Here is a 15,230-nt window from a genome sequence, read left to right on the forward strand (position 1 = left end):
ATGAGATTCATCCAGTGCCCCCAAAATGAAACGAGACCCCTGACTCGGAAGCCAATCGGGCATCCCCCTGTGAGGGCCACTGCAAATATTCATTTTACCAACGAATAAAATCCAGCAACCCGAATCCGTATCATCTGAATTTCTTCTCATAAAGTCATTATTTAAACTTTCCGCCATATCTTTAGGATATGGCACTTACTCACTCAATAGATCACTCACTCACTAGATCGCTCACTCACTTAGCAGCTCGCTCACTCACTCACGGACTGACTTACTCGCTCATTGAATCAGTAACCCACTCGCTCACTGAATCACTTACTCACTCGGTCACTCAGTCACTCACTGGGTCACTCACTCACTCAGTAACTCAATCGCTCATTCCCTCGCTAACTGACTCGCATCGAACTGTCGTCGGTGAATTGCATATCGGTGAATTGTTGGTCGGTGAATTTTCCTAGCGGTGAATTGTATGGCGGTGAATTGTTGGTCGGTGAATTTTCCTAGTGGTGAATTGCATGGCGGTGAATTGTTGGTCGGTGAATTGTTGGTCGGTGAATTTTCCTAGCGGTGAATTGCATGGCGGTGAATTGTTGGTCGGTGAATTTTCCTAGTGGTGAATTGCATGGCGGTGAATTGTTGGTTGGTGAATTTTCCTAGCGGTGAATTTTCCTAGCGGTGAATTTTCCTAGCGGTGAATTGCATGGCGGTGAATTGTTGGTCGGTGAATTTTCCTAGCGGTGAATTGCATGGCGGTGAATTGTTGTCGGTGAATTTTCCGGCGGTGAATTTTCCGTAAACCTTTCTCATTGACGTAGCCAGTATACAAAACCTTTCAGTATTTTGCTATTTCCAAATTTTTATTATACAAATGTCCCGTTTTTTCACCGAAGTTTGGTTTAATTCCTACTCTTACTAGAGGAAATGAAAGTAAAAAGAAGAATGGAAGTAATTTGTATAGTTTATATAAATTGTATCACAACGAATATGACTATTAATATTCCTCTCACATAATTGCTAATCTCTTTCGTTTTCCTGTGAGTTGACTTGCTTTAACACTGCATTTCTCACCAAGGATTATTTATGAGCAATATTATGCAATTTCGAATGCACAGTATTTGATTGCCCCTGCTTATATTTGCCGTAAAAAATGTGTTAGAAACGTTAACACCTCACCTTAACAACACCTCGGTTATAACGACAAAATTCCGTGTAATCTTTTATGTCGTTATAACAAAGTTTGACTCTATTTATTGAACTTTCGTACTGGAATTGAGATTTTAGAAGTAGGAAGTTCTTATCGTTTTAGAAAATACTTGTTATCTACTTTTTGGTTAAAAAGAAGAGAGAGATGCTTACTATTATCCAATTCATCATAGACTAAAAGGTAAACATTGCCAATTCAGAATTTTTTGTCTTAAATTCCCTTAGGTGTTCTCAATATTTCACAGATTTTTCTTTAGTCCTCCATGCAATGAAAACTATGAATATTAATGAGTTTACCTTTTTTTCCCCTCACTTCAAGTAGTTTAATTGGACTTCACGCGGCAGAAAATTTAAATCTTTGATGTGATTTATATCTCGAACTATTTAAATGAGATAAAATATTTATACCTGTGAGATTTAAACAAATTACTTTATCCGTCGAATGCTAAGTCAATGCAACACATATTCTTTAAAACCTTATAAGAAAATTTTTCCTCGCGATCAGGGCTTTGAAGAGAAAACTTGCAGCTACGTTGTTGCTGTTGTTGTTGACGGTACTAGTCTGAGTATCTGGAGAGGCGATTACATCGATACATGAAGGTTTTCCGACCCCCTCCGCAACGTTAAACCATTACCACTCTCTAGAGCCCTCTCCATCTTCGTACATCAATTTCCCACTAAGGTTTCTGAGGGTGATTCTGGAAACTGAGATAAGCACGTTATCTGGATGATTGAATACTTGTGAACAACGATGCTGTTTAACATCTACTTTTCCTTTCCTCTTTCATTTTCCTCATCCTCCTCCTCCCTTTTACACAACAAGCAATTCGCCTTTTAAAACACCACCCGAGCCAACCTCCAAACACTTCCTTGGACCGAAGGAAAAAGCCACAGGTGTGTTTCGCTGAATCCAATAAATTTTCTAACCCATTAAACGAAATTACACGTCTTGAGAAGCCGCGCGAGATGCGAATTTAAATTTCCGCGGAAATCATGATGGTATGTGTGTACATGCATATGTAGAGAAGAAGATCGGAGGAGCAAAATGGTATGTGTCGGGCTATGTGGAGCAATACAGAGAGAGGAGGCAGAGAGATGGAGAGAGTGAAACAGCGTTCTTAAGCAGCCACAAGTTCAAATTGAGTTTTTGAATATTCTGTGCCATCCGCCTCGCTGCTAAAGATAATATTTTCTTGGTGGTTACAGCGTGAAAATTTTTGCTTTTTTGGATAAGTTTTCGGGGAAAAAGGAAGGCTGGGGTTGTGTATGTCAGAGAAAGGGTGGGTGAAAACACTAATAAAGACCGGAATTTATTTATTTTTACTCCTCCCTACCTCCCTTCTTCCGAAATTCCATTTTTTTTCGCTCTCGTTTTCTACCGAACTGCACTACATTTTGTGAAATTTAAAACTTGTCCTCTTCCGCTCTTTTAGTTGCAAAGGGTTACGCAATTTCGTGACCCGAATAATAGACCTCGAAAATAACTTCTACTAAGAAAACATAAGTATTAAGGTACCACCGAAAATGAATGCACGAACATTTATAGAATGAGTGAATACAAGTTATGTTTATAATTTGAGATCCATAAAAATGTATATTTTTTCCCTTTAAGGAATGTATTATTTCAATTTTAGTGTCGCGTATCTTACTGATTTAAGATCTTAATGGTAGGTATATTTGCTTTTTTAAAGAACAATTTTTATAGTTCCTTATTTCTCGGAACGAGTCACATGGGCATACGCGATGACTCAGTGTGTGTGGGGGAAGACTCATTGAAATATATTTGTGAATTATATATTTAGATAGATATGTATGTAATTATAGATAGATATGTGAAGTATACAGATGTATACTTTAGGGTATACATACCTAAACTATATGACCGTGACCGTGAACGAGTAATACAGAGCGCCAGATCAAATAATATTTAAATTTTAGATCTACATCTCCTTCATCATGGGTTTTCACTACTAACGTGAAAAACTTTAATTAGACCTTATGTTATATTCTTATTCAATTTTACCCATCTATTACCAAACTATATGAAGTAGGTGCGACATCGGTGCATCTGTTTCATCCATTCAAGATAAAATTAAACTTAAGCAATAGTAGTTCTTATATATTCTGGAACGAAATATATATTAGGAGGAAATTATTGCTGAATGCAAACAATTTATCTGATTGGGGAAAATTGTTGAGATGATATCCATAGCCGATGTGGTTTTTTTTTAAAGATTACGTGTTTAAGAATGGGTGGGTGATTTAATTAATCGGTTGAAGGTGAAAGAAATAAAAAGGCTAAAATACGGTGGGGGCTCATAAATTCGTAAATGGTGTAAAAATTCATAAAAATTAAAAATAGTTGATATATTTGAATCTGGTTTGGGAAAAAAAATTGTTTTCACAAACGGATATTTTTTTTTGAGGGCGGCCGAAAAAATTAGTTCAAATTTTTGTCGATAGAGAGCACTGCACGAAAGCAAATCACTCAGGGGAAATACGCTAATCGCTGATTAGTAATCAGAATCCCATGTAATACAAGGCAATTAACAGTTTTTTTTCAGAATTTTGCTGGTACGTACTTCCATAAGGTTTACTTTACGATGTTGGAATTGTTGGATAAAACACTATTGGTGAAGTTGTTTCATCTCAACCATGAATGGCGGCGGAAACTTTACTAACGTTTTGACACAGAAGTGGTAGAAGGAATGTTTTTTCCCATGAAATTCTGATTTGTTTCAGTGCAGTGCCCTCTATAAAAAAAAAAAACAAAAAAAAAAAACACCAACAACAAATTTTAACCAAATTTTGCTAACCTTTTTTCTGCTGAAGAAAGCCCCTTTTCGTAAGAATAATGTTTTTGCCAAACTACATTCAAATATACCAGGTTCTTCAATTTTTATAAAATTTTTGAAATATTTATTAATCTATGGGACACCGTGGAAATATAACAAGATGAGCAGCTGCAATAGTGACACTTCAGAGATATATTAATTGAGAAAATCACAAAAAATCAAATCTTTGTATTGCCCTCAGCCGAAAAATGAAAAAAGTTAATAGGTAAAAATAAAAACCCCAGCGGACATTTCTTTAGCCTCGTTTTATGGTAGAAAAATGAAATTATTCCGTAGCACTGAGAGGAATGTCACTACTGTAACGGGGTGATAGCAATTCTCGACTTTTGCCATTTTCTGAGTTTTTAAAATTTTTTTGATATTCACTTATTTTTTAGCTGTGGGGGAAAAAGAAAAAGGGTAAAATTTTCAGTTCCCGATATGAAAGGGAATTTACATCGATTACACTAAGTTAATTCTTAGTACAACAGGCGGAGGGGAAATTTTTCTTATGGATTTTTATTCTTTTAAATTCAGGTGCCGTGCACAATTTCAATCTATACATTTTCCCCCAATCAAGATTTTGTAGAAGTGTGACAATGGCTGATGCCCCTCCCCCTTTGCTGATGCTACTTTTTTCCCCTTGTTTTACTCGCGTTTTGCTGATATTTAATCTCAACCGTATAGCTTTTACCATTTTTATTATAAATACACATACCAATAAAAATATTCCGTACTAGGTATCGGGTTTTCTCCATATACTGGGAGCACTGAAGAAGTTACTAAACGTTATAAATGAACAAACACGCCTGAAACGCATTGTTTGGCAAACAATGTAAACGTTCCATAAGTCGTTGTTGAGGCATATAAGCCACTATTGCCCGACAGTTTTTTTTGTGTTTGCACATTTCGAGCATTTTCCCAGTTCTGACGGACTTATTCTACCTAACATTCATGTCGGGTCCTGTGTGGTATATATGCAAAATTTTACAGAGATCGGTCTAAAATTGTAGATTTATATAGAGAATATATACACACAGAGAGAGAGACAGAAAACCAATCTTTCAAGTTTATATACATATATTTTAGTTCACCGATAAGATATGGGAAAGCATTGTGAATTTACCCAATTAAATACTCACGTGTGTATCACGTAGTTTAAACGGGAATGTACTCGCGAGTATTTTCTCAGTTTCAGTTTAAGAAATAATATGTTTCAATAGAATATCAAATGACAGGGGGAATAAGATAAATTCGCTAAATCAATTAATTTCCCATTATTTTTCCATTAAGAAATTAAATACTTCATCTTATGAACATTTAAAAAAATTTAAACATTTTTATACATATACTTGTATATTTTATTTAACAATCGTATTTGAAAGTATATTTTGCTATGAATATATGCTTTAAATGCTCTGTCGAAAAAAGAATGAAATCATTATTTTATTATTATTTATTTATTTTCTTGCCTTTACGAAAAAAAATCTGTTAATTCTCCAATTTCATTCTGGCAGTATATTCTCTGAATGAATTTCCCAATTTCTTTTCCCGATGCCGCTAATGAGCGGAGTATTTTTTTTCCGTAACCTGAGATAGATCTTAGAAAAATGCAATTAACATCAAATATTAAAGCGCATGCTCATGGGTTTTTTTTTTCTTTGTAATTTTCTTTTTTTATTTCACTCGATGTAAAATGAGCTTCTTTGAGTTTCAAACATCTTTGGTTGTTTGCTTATTTTTAATGAGTTTTCATCGACTGCTGAATGAAAAATCTTGTGATTTGAGTAAGGAAATGAATTTAACTTGTTCTATGTGACGTCTATTAATACATACGAATTCATGAATATAGAAAAGAGTCAACGATTTAATGAAATCTATTAATTTGATCAATTAAACGCAGGAAAATAAACAGTTGCAGCCAAAGATCCGTACATTTCGAAGATTTATTATTTTTCAATACCTAGTGGATCTTTAATAAAATTTCAATAGATTGTTAAGGGGATATGTGCGGGGCTAAAGCTTGAGTTCGTTTCAGTTCGGGTAATTCATGAACGGTAAATATACACGCATACTTCCAATTGAAAAATGTTATTCAAATACACCAAGAGAGCTTTATCACTAATGTATGCTGTTCTAACCCTTCATTTTTAGAACTCAAATATCTCAGCCCAACATATCGAAGAGAAAGATATTCTCTGAATCTTATGCCGAGGTGAACTCGGCAAGAAAAGCCACCTGGTCTCCACCGGGACTCGAGCCCAGGTCCTCTGGCATTCCGAGCCAACATGCTGCCATCTACACCACGGTAATGATTAGTAGGATCATCCTGAGGATGATTAGTAGCCTCTCTGTCGACATTAGTAGCAAATATTACTCAGGTAGGACGGTAGAGATAGATTAATTGATTGATGGCCGCTCACGCCCAGAGCTGTTGTGGCAGAGATAGAGACAGACGGTATTTTTCTCAGCCCAACATCTCAAGGAAACAGATATTTCCTGGATTTTATACCGACGTGGACTCGGAAGCATGCTTGCCCGGAATGCAAGAGGGTCTGGTCCCAGTGGAGACCAGAGGACTTTTCTTTCCGAGTTCAACTCGGCATAAAATTCAGGAAATATCTGTTTCCTTCAAACATCTCAACTAACATTGCTGAGAAATAAGTAATATTTTTGATGAGCTCATTTGAGTCGTGGCATCAGCTTTCTAATTGGAAGTAAGGGGATAGGGGACCGTATAACAATTAAGTTTTGTGTCACTGTACTCATACGGTTCCTTGTGAAATAAATTACCTATCTAAAATGAACATGTTATTTGTTTATACATGTTTCTGAATGGAGTATGAATCTATAACCGTCGTACCTATAACCAACACTTCATGATTTATTTGAGTTGAAAAGCGGAGTTTGAAAATGATTGGGAAATAACTGCAAGTATCTCAACATGCAATTGAAATTAAATCTTATTACAAAAATTTATTAGTTTCTGAACCACCACTGAGTACGGTTATTTCTCAAATAGAATTAAATTAGAATTAAAATACAACTAGCTGCAATACTCGGTGCCACCCTGTTTTTCGCTGTAAACTGGGGTATAGGAGATGTAACAAACCATTATAGAGGGATAAACATGCTTGGAAACCACGAAAATCAAAGTTAACACGCCAAAAGTCATTAAGCCCAATATTACCATTCTTCCCAGTTTTTTTACCCATTTTGGGCATTTACTCAGCTATGATGAACTTTTAAAGTAGCCTATCGTTTAAGCGGGGTCCTGTTTGGTCCTAACGCAAAATTTTTCAAAGTTCGGCCTAAAATTGTGTAGATTTGAACAGAGAAAACAGAAAATCAATATTATACATAGGATAGTAAGAAACGTCACTAGGTCACATTTTACTGAGGAACCGTTGATTCTAGAGGAATGCTTCTAATAAAAAAGGTACCCAAATAACGGGCAAACCTGAGATACGCCATTTATATTGGAAGATGTTGAATAGTTATTAAAATACAAAAACTAACGTTTTATAAGGAGACCCTGCCCTCAAAACCCCAACAGAATTCCGCTGTAATATCTCTCCTGAGACCAACAAAATACTTTCACGTTTCTAAGTGCAATATTCGCAAAGATATTTGAATTCAAAAATCGAAAAGAATTGGGGGGGGGGGAGCATAAACGAGAGAAAAAAAGAAGCGTTTTCCGTTAGTTTTCCTTTTTTGTAATTTTCCTCTATAATTTTTGAATTCAAATACTTCAGCGAATATCGCACTCAGAAACCTGTTTTTTTTGTTGGTCACAACTTTCTTATCGGGTTTTGAGGATAGGGTGCTCGTATAAATATAAATACAAATTAGTGGCCACAAAATACCCAACGAGGTGACTGAGAATATATATGTCCATAATGGATGTCAATATTTAAATATACATAAAATATATAAAAGTTAATGTTTTTGTTTGAAAACTGTACAACCCATTGCCACATGAATGACATATCTACATATCTGAGTAGTACACGCTAATTGGAAACTTTTTCTAAGTGGAAGTATACCTCTAGCATCAACGGTTCGCCAGTAAAATGCGACCTTGGTACTTTCCTTACTACGCCATTGGATAATTTATATATACGTTTTTGGAAAGTAGAATACATACTTTCACCATATTTGCCGATACCCTTCTTGTTGTACACGTCTTTTACGATGACATCGATGAAACACTCAATAGTGCAGTAAATGACACATCCTATTTTTCAGACCGCAATTTCTAAGAATGAGTGTCTTAGCAAATATGCTAATTGAATTCATAAGACAGGAATTTTTTGGACGTTTGATTTTGAATATGTTTTTGGTATTCTTTTTCTAGTGTCCACACTTTCGGTAATATTGTTTTTGAATAATTTGTTTCCTACGTCTTGAATCTTAAATAAATGAACGCATTCAATTATAAGGAACTTGTTAAACAAATTCGTGTACTATGTGCAGGGCCTGCTTAAGAGCATCGTGGGCCCCAGGGACAATTGATTTTTCTGAGGTCCTACCTGGAAAATTCGCGAAAATTTCAATTACTTCTCATTTTTGTGTGTGACCCAATTGTCCGGGGAAAATATGTTGTAACAATTTTGTATGTTGTTTTTTCCTTTTTTCACACAAACTAAAGTGTTCGAGACTCTGCCACGAAGCTGGGCTGGAAGACATATCGGCAACGGGATAAGTCCAGTGGCAAAGTTCTGGCGTTCGTTCATTCATTCATTGCGATTCTTATACAAATACAAATACAAATACAAATACAACGCCACAACAGGCAAAATGCCCAACGAGGTGGCTGATAAAAAGATGCCCATAAAAATATGGATGACATATGTTTCAAAAATACAGCAACCCCATTAAAAATGCAATTAACACAAATTATAAACAATATATACACATGATAAAATATCATACAATGCCCATAAAGAATACTTATGGTTGTCTTATTCTAAGAATGGATAGCTTCTCGATTTACCCCAACATGTTTATCGTATTTCTTTTTAAACGTGTCAATTGTGTTACAATTTACTACCTCCGGGGGTAAGCTGTTCCATTTATTAACAACCCTATTAGAGAAAAATTCCCTGCGACACTATAACCTTGCATTGTCCCTCACCAATCGATACTGGTGTCCCCTTGTAAAAGCAGTTGATTGGCGGTGTACTAAAAGTTCATGGTCCATCCTATCCATCCCATTGAAAATTTTGAACACTTCGATCATATCCTCTAATTCTTGAATTCAAATATCTCAGCGTATGTTAGATTTGGAAACACGAGATTTTTTTTCTCATTTATAATTGGAAGTTAGAGGACAATAAAAGGGTAAGTAATTAAAACGTGGATTTTTTTGCTTTTGTTTTATAACACACTGCATTTTCGCTCTGGAAACCAGTACAGGGTGGTTTTTGAACACATTTTGAGCATTTTATAAACTGGACCTACTGTTCTACGACGAATGGTTGACGAAAAAAAAATGCCGAAACAGGACTTACAAGACATCCCTTATATTCACTCCTTATCTAAATACTGTGTTTGGACCTTTATGTATTACACTGGAAATGAAATCCAAAAATATGGAAAAATCTATTATGATTATGCTTTTGTTTTCAACCCACACGACAAATTATGAACAATGCAAGAGTATTGATTTTAAAATTCACTAAAAAATGAGACTAAAAAAAGAAAAAAGACAGAAACACACAGGAGAACACCCTAATAAAAATTACTCTCTAACCACGAAAAATTAATTCAGATCCCGAAATCTACTTTCGTGGTATCAGTTTATCTTTTATCGCTATCTAGTTATGTGTTTAATACTTTTTACTAAACACGCTGGAAATCGAAAAATAAGAGTAATAATCGGATTTGAATTTCTCGTACATTCATTTCCAGTGCGTTTAGAAAATGATATTGCACATAAACTTGCTATTTCTCTCTTCCTTTCTTATCGGGCTATACTGCTGTCGTACACACTCATATAATTTCGATAAACCCTTTAACTTAACGTTGTTTAAACCTCTAACAAAAGGTATAATCCTCTTGAGTAATGTAACTATTTCTCCATTACTTTTCCCCTTCAACTGCCAATAACACGGCTCTTGAAAATGTACGAAGTTCGTAGTCCTGAAAAGAATTTTTCATAACCCCCCATAATATTGCGAATAAATGTGTAGAATTGTATTTTATTTTTTCATTTTAGTTTTTTTGTTTTTTTTTTTATTCAGACCGAAGTTCAAACTGGTGAAAAATTCTAAAAAGAATGCGTATATATATCATTAGAATTGAGTATATGCTAGTATAATTTAACTTGTTTAATCCGACATTACTTGTTCTTCTTAATCACTGCTATATTAAGTGTAAATAAAGTATCGAAAATCCTATGATTTGAAAACAACGCGGAAGAAAAATATCAAAAATTTTCTCATGTGTCTCTTGTTCTGTCACTAACACCCCCAAAACTTCATACGACTGTCTTTAAACGGGAGAGTCTCGGATATATTCTGAGTAAGATAACATCTCCGAATTCGAAAAAAATATATATATATTATTCATCGGAATGCTTCTGGTAAATTAAAGATAATTGAGGAGAGACCGGATATATTAGGTACACATCTTATGAGCCTTATCAGAATTTAAGCTTGACATTCTCGGAGAAAACCCTCGTAAATTCGAGTTTAGTCTGCCACATACACCAACTACCGTCAGTCACTGATAACCAGATTCCTGCGAATTATCTTTTCTTCTAATAATAAAGGATTCTTCCGTTTGGAATTGTTATCTCCAAATACATTTCGCACTCGTTGTCTCTCTCTCTCTATTTTCTAGAATTCCAGTGAAAATCCTCTTCTGCTAGAGGATATTTTTGATGTTGTTTTTTTTTTCTCCCGTTTTCCCTCTCACTGCGGTAAGCCTGTAACCATGCTTTGGTGAAGCAAACAATAATTAAGCGAATTAGCTCAAAACGGCTTAAAACACGACCAATTAATCGAGAGAAACTGCTGATTCGTGATGTCATTATCCAGTTCAGTGGCGTATGAGGTTTGTTTATAATTACTTTTGCTGTTTTGTTTTCGAATGTTTTTTTTTTTCTTTTGTGTCCGTGTTTGAATGTGTATTTATGTGTGAATATATACATTCACACATATATATGTAACCACGTACCTTCTCACTTCGACTATCGATACTTATTCTTTGTTTGGTTTCATCCCTAATGAAAAATTGATGAAGTTCTACCTTTCATTTGCTTATGGATCTGAGAATACCCTTTCGATCCTTCGTCCAATAAAAAAAATGTATTTGTATGACTTCTTAACTGAGAAAAATTAACGTAATGTCGTATGCTAATGCATCGTCGTATAATCCTTTACATTCACGTTTGTTTGCCAATTATTTTCAACGTCATAGGTATTCTCGCATTTGTATTCAAAGAATCAAACTTATAATGTACATATATTTTATTTTCTGTTAATGTATAAATTGCAAACTTCTATGCTATATATAAGTGCTCGCAATTTTACGTCAAAATTTTCTTTCTGAATATTTTATCGGTTGATCTGGAAAATTGACATAAATAAATGAGATTGAACATCACCGAATGTTCGAAAATAATTCCTTTGTTTGTTATGAAGTACTGTAGTAGTGTTGTTGAATATGTTTGGAAGGATATTTAGATCATTATCGTTTTTTGATTGCTAGGTGTGTCGTGCCTAAGGTTAATAGCCCTTGACGTTCCAGAATCGATATTCGTAGGACAGGTGGCTCGGCTTTCTTGTATGTTTGACGAGGAGCATGATGATCTTTACAGCGTCAAGTGGTATAAAGACGACGTAGAATTCTTTCGCTTCTTGCCCAACGACAGACCGGCCAACCAGTTCTTCTCGATCGGAGACGTCGACGTCGACGTAAGCACACCTATAACTAACTATATATATACACTGTTTCCATGAAAACTGCATTTTTTATCTCATTACACTGATTTTTTGTGTTGTTAATGCAGTGATATCTTGTCTTACGAATTCATGTCTTAATACTTCTGTGTTCTACACAGAAAATAGCTTTATGGAATAAATAGCGGAAAATACCGATTAAACACCCGCAAAAGAAGGAAAACTGGTGAGGAATTTAAAAATATGTTTAAGGTGATTCGGAGCGAAATATAAAAAAATAATTTTGCGGAAATTTCGAAATCTACGGAAGAATGATCGGTAGAGTCGTAGTTAAGAATATCGTTGTAACGAGGAGTTTAACATTAGCCTTCTAGCCTTCAACATTTGAAGATCATTGGCAATAGTGGCTACATTACTCGCCACAAAAATACAGAAGACTTTTTTGAAAACAAATAGAGTACTTCACGAAATAATAGGGTCGGTGCATCAAGCTATGCTTTGATAAGTCATTATAGTTACAGAAAGTGCATTAACACTCAGAACTCCGCTGCATTCCTGGAAGGTGTACTTCCCTGCATTTACCTTATTCGTTGGTCATTTCTTGATTATTATTACACACACACACACACACACACACACACAAACACAAACACACACACACACACACAAAGTGTGGATACTCTTCCATAAGTGCGTTAACGGCTTTATTTCGCAGATCGGAAATAATTTCAAATTGCAAGGCATCTATCTAATATATATTGAGAAATCTATCTAATTTATACGGACTGAGGCATCTAATATAATGAGTGCATAGATGAACATGGTGTGAAATAATGATCAAACGTATGTGTTGAACCGGGTTCAAACTGGATCGATACTACAATCATACGATCCACGATATCTACACTGATTAGTTGAAAAACCTGAAATTTAGGTTTTTAACCAATTTTACTGCATTTATCACTTTCACAGGTGATTATACATAATTCTCGAATGAAGTTGGTGAGTTTATATGAGATATATAAAATATAAAAAAAAAATATCGTCTCTCCTCGTTTTATCAGTGTTTCCAATACATGATACGTACATCATACGTATTTTGTTATAAAAATATAAATTAAATAATTGAAAATGATTGAAATAATAATTGAAAATTAAAAGTTTTTGAACGCTACCTATCCCGTAATATTGGCTTTCCTCACATATATCAACACATATGCAAGCATAACCAACCTTACCAAACGCATTTATCATCGTAAATCGAAGTTTATGCACTATTCTCGTAAATTTGACTGATTTCATCGATAATTTGTCATCATATTTAACGATACGAGGTGGGGAACTACACAGAAGCACGCATAAATGTGATAAATTCGCAATGTAATTTCTCAACATTAACAAAATGGTAAATTATTATATGCATAATGCCTGTATTCAACGCAGCATAACGAATATGTGATTGTACAGTTCGAACCAATTTCATATTATAGCTATTCATGAACGATAGCATGTGATTTTACGAACTCATTTAAAAACTCTTTTTGTGAGCTCTTTTAAATACAACAGGAAATGAAATTACAGATTTTTCCTTTACAGAAGTATTAGTGGCCTATTTATAACTTGAAATAACAAAATAAAAAAAAGAGAAACTTTGTAATAAAGTTAAGTCAATGAATTTATGAAAACTAATAAATGTTTGTATGAATATAAATGCATGAATAAGCTTGTCAATTGTTTTCTAAATTCACCAAAGTAGACTTTTTGCTAATGTTATGCATGGTGACCGCGAAGTATTAATTAAGAGAACCGCATCCTGCATACTAAGTATAAATTTGCATGCAAGAATTTAATGAAAATCCCTATTAATATCATTCATTAGAATGCACTTGCAAAATTTTACTAAAAAAAATTAATTTTCTTTATGCAATGTATACATATACATATGCAGTTTTTTTTGTCATTTATTTCATTTTAATCTGAGTACTACCATGAATGATAATCACAACAGCGAGACAACAACAACAAAGTGATGTAAATTTTAATTTACCGTTCATTGCCTATCTGGCTGTGTTTCCATATTTCCCTTCATTTTTTTTTCCATTCCCCTCTCTTGATTGCTTATTTACTATGTATGACGCTAATTAGAAATTTCAGATCTATCCTCTTTCTTATCAAAAGAAACGATGGGAGGAAGATAACAATCCATAATAATAATAATAATAACAACAAACAAATGTGTTATACTTCACGATTTTTTTTTTTGTTCGAACATTTTGTTCGCTTGTTATACTTATTTGCATATAAGAATACGTTATTAGAAGTTCGTTTTTAGCTTCTCATTAAAGAAGATGTTAGCAAAGAAACTGATGAATTTTGAATTGCTTTCGGATATTCCGTTTGTGTTACAGAAGCCGTGATCCAAGATGCAGCTCTCGAAAACAAATTCAATTGTTTGATTTATGCGATGCTGAATCTCACGGTGTACGGAAAAGGAAGTAATGAGACATAGACAAGAGAGAAGAGATGCAAATATTTAACAATACATTAAGTTCATTTCCAGAGAGAATATTCTATTCAGAAAAATTGCATGAAATGCTGCTTGTGAAGGAGATCTCAATCTCCATTGGTGTATAGAAGTTTATAAGGGGGGGACGAGCGATAATATTGTGTGTAAAACTCTGCACTTGTTTGAACTAATAATTGATTATCAGGTTCGTAATGACTACATGGAACACACTCGAATTCTCAGAATCAGATCTCGTTACGTATCGCAACTCTCCTCCAGCAATATTAGTAAAACGAATAACATGTCTTTGTTTACGAATTTCGAAACTCTAATTTGTTTTAATCGAATATGCATTCGAAATCTGCTCATAAACTGAATAGCTTTCGGTCGTGGAGTAATGTAATATATAGTTGAGCTTCTATTTCAAAATTGAAAATTTCATGATAGTTTCTTTTCCGTTACATATCTAGTTTCAATTATGAGTATCGATATATTCTTTTCGGTAAGTTGAAGTTTGTATGCATTTTTATGGAACTAAATCAATTGGCCTGCAATTTGTATTAAATAAAAAAAAATGAATGAGAAATATAATGTTTAATTTGTTAAAGACATCGTTTTCAAAGATTTAATAACATCAGTAAACAATTTTTTTAAACCATGAGTGAAATGATTTGTTTTAATTGTTTTAATTATGTTTTAATTTTGTTTTAATTGTTTTAATTATATTTTAGTTATGTTTTAATTATATTTTAGTTATGTTTTAATTATATTTTAGCTATG

General features: G+C 34.1%; 1 protein-coding gene across 1 annotated transcript in view; it reads left to right on the plus strand.

Annotated features, from left to right (window-relative positions):
• LOC149076088 (uncharacterized) overlaps window positions 1-15,230 on the plus strand; it is a 168,734-nt gene that overhangs the window by 135,985 nt on the left and 17,519 nt on the right. The window contains exon 2 of the mRNA XM_089243616.1: window positions 11,754-11,959. Within this exon, the coding sequence (XP_089099742.1) occupies window positions 11,754-11,959 (206 nt within the window). The remainder of the gene's footprint in view (window positions 1-11,753; window positions 11,960-15,230) is intronic.

The sequence above is a fragment of the Pholcus phalangioides genome, unplaced genomic scaffold (genome assembly GCF_987345545.1).
Source record: "Pholcus phalangioides strain wild (caught in Gottingen) unplaced genomic scaffold, Ppha-v1.0 ptg000015l_1, whole genome shotgun sequence".
NCBI lineage: Eukaryota > Metazoa > Arthropoda > Arachnida > Araneae > Pholcidae > Pholcus > Pholcus phalangioides.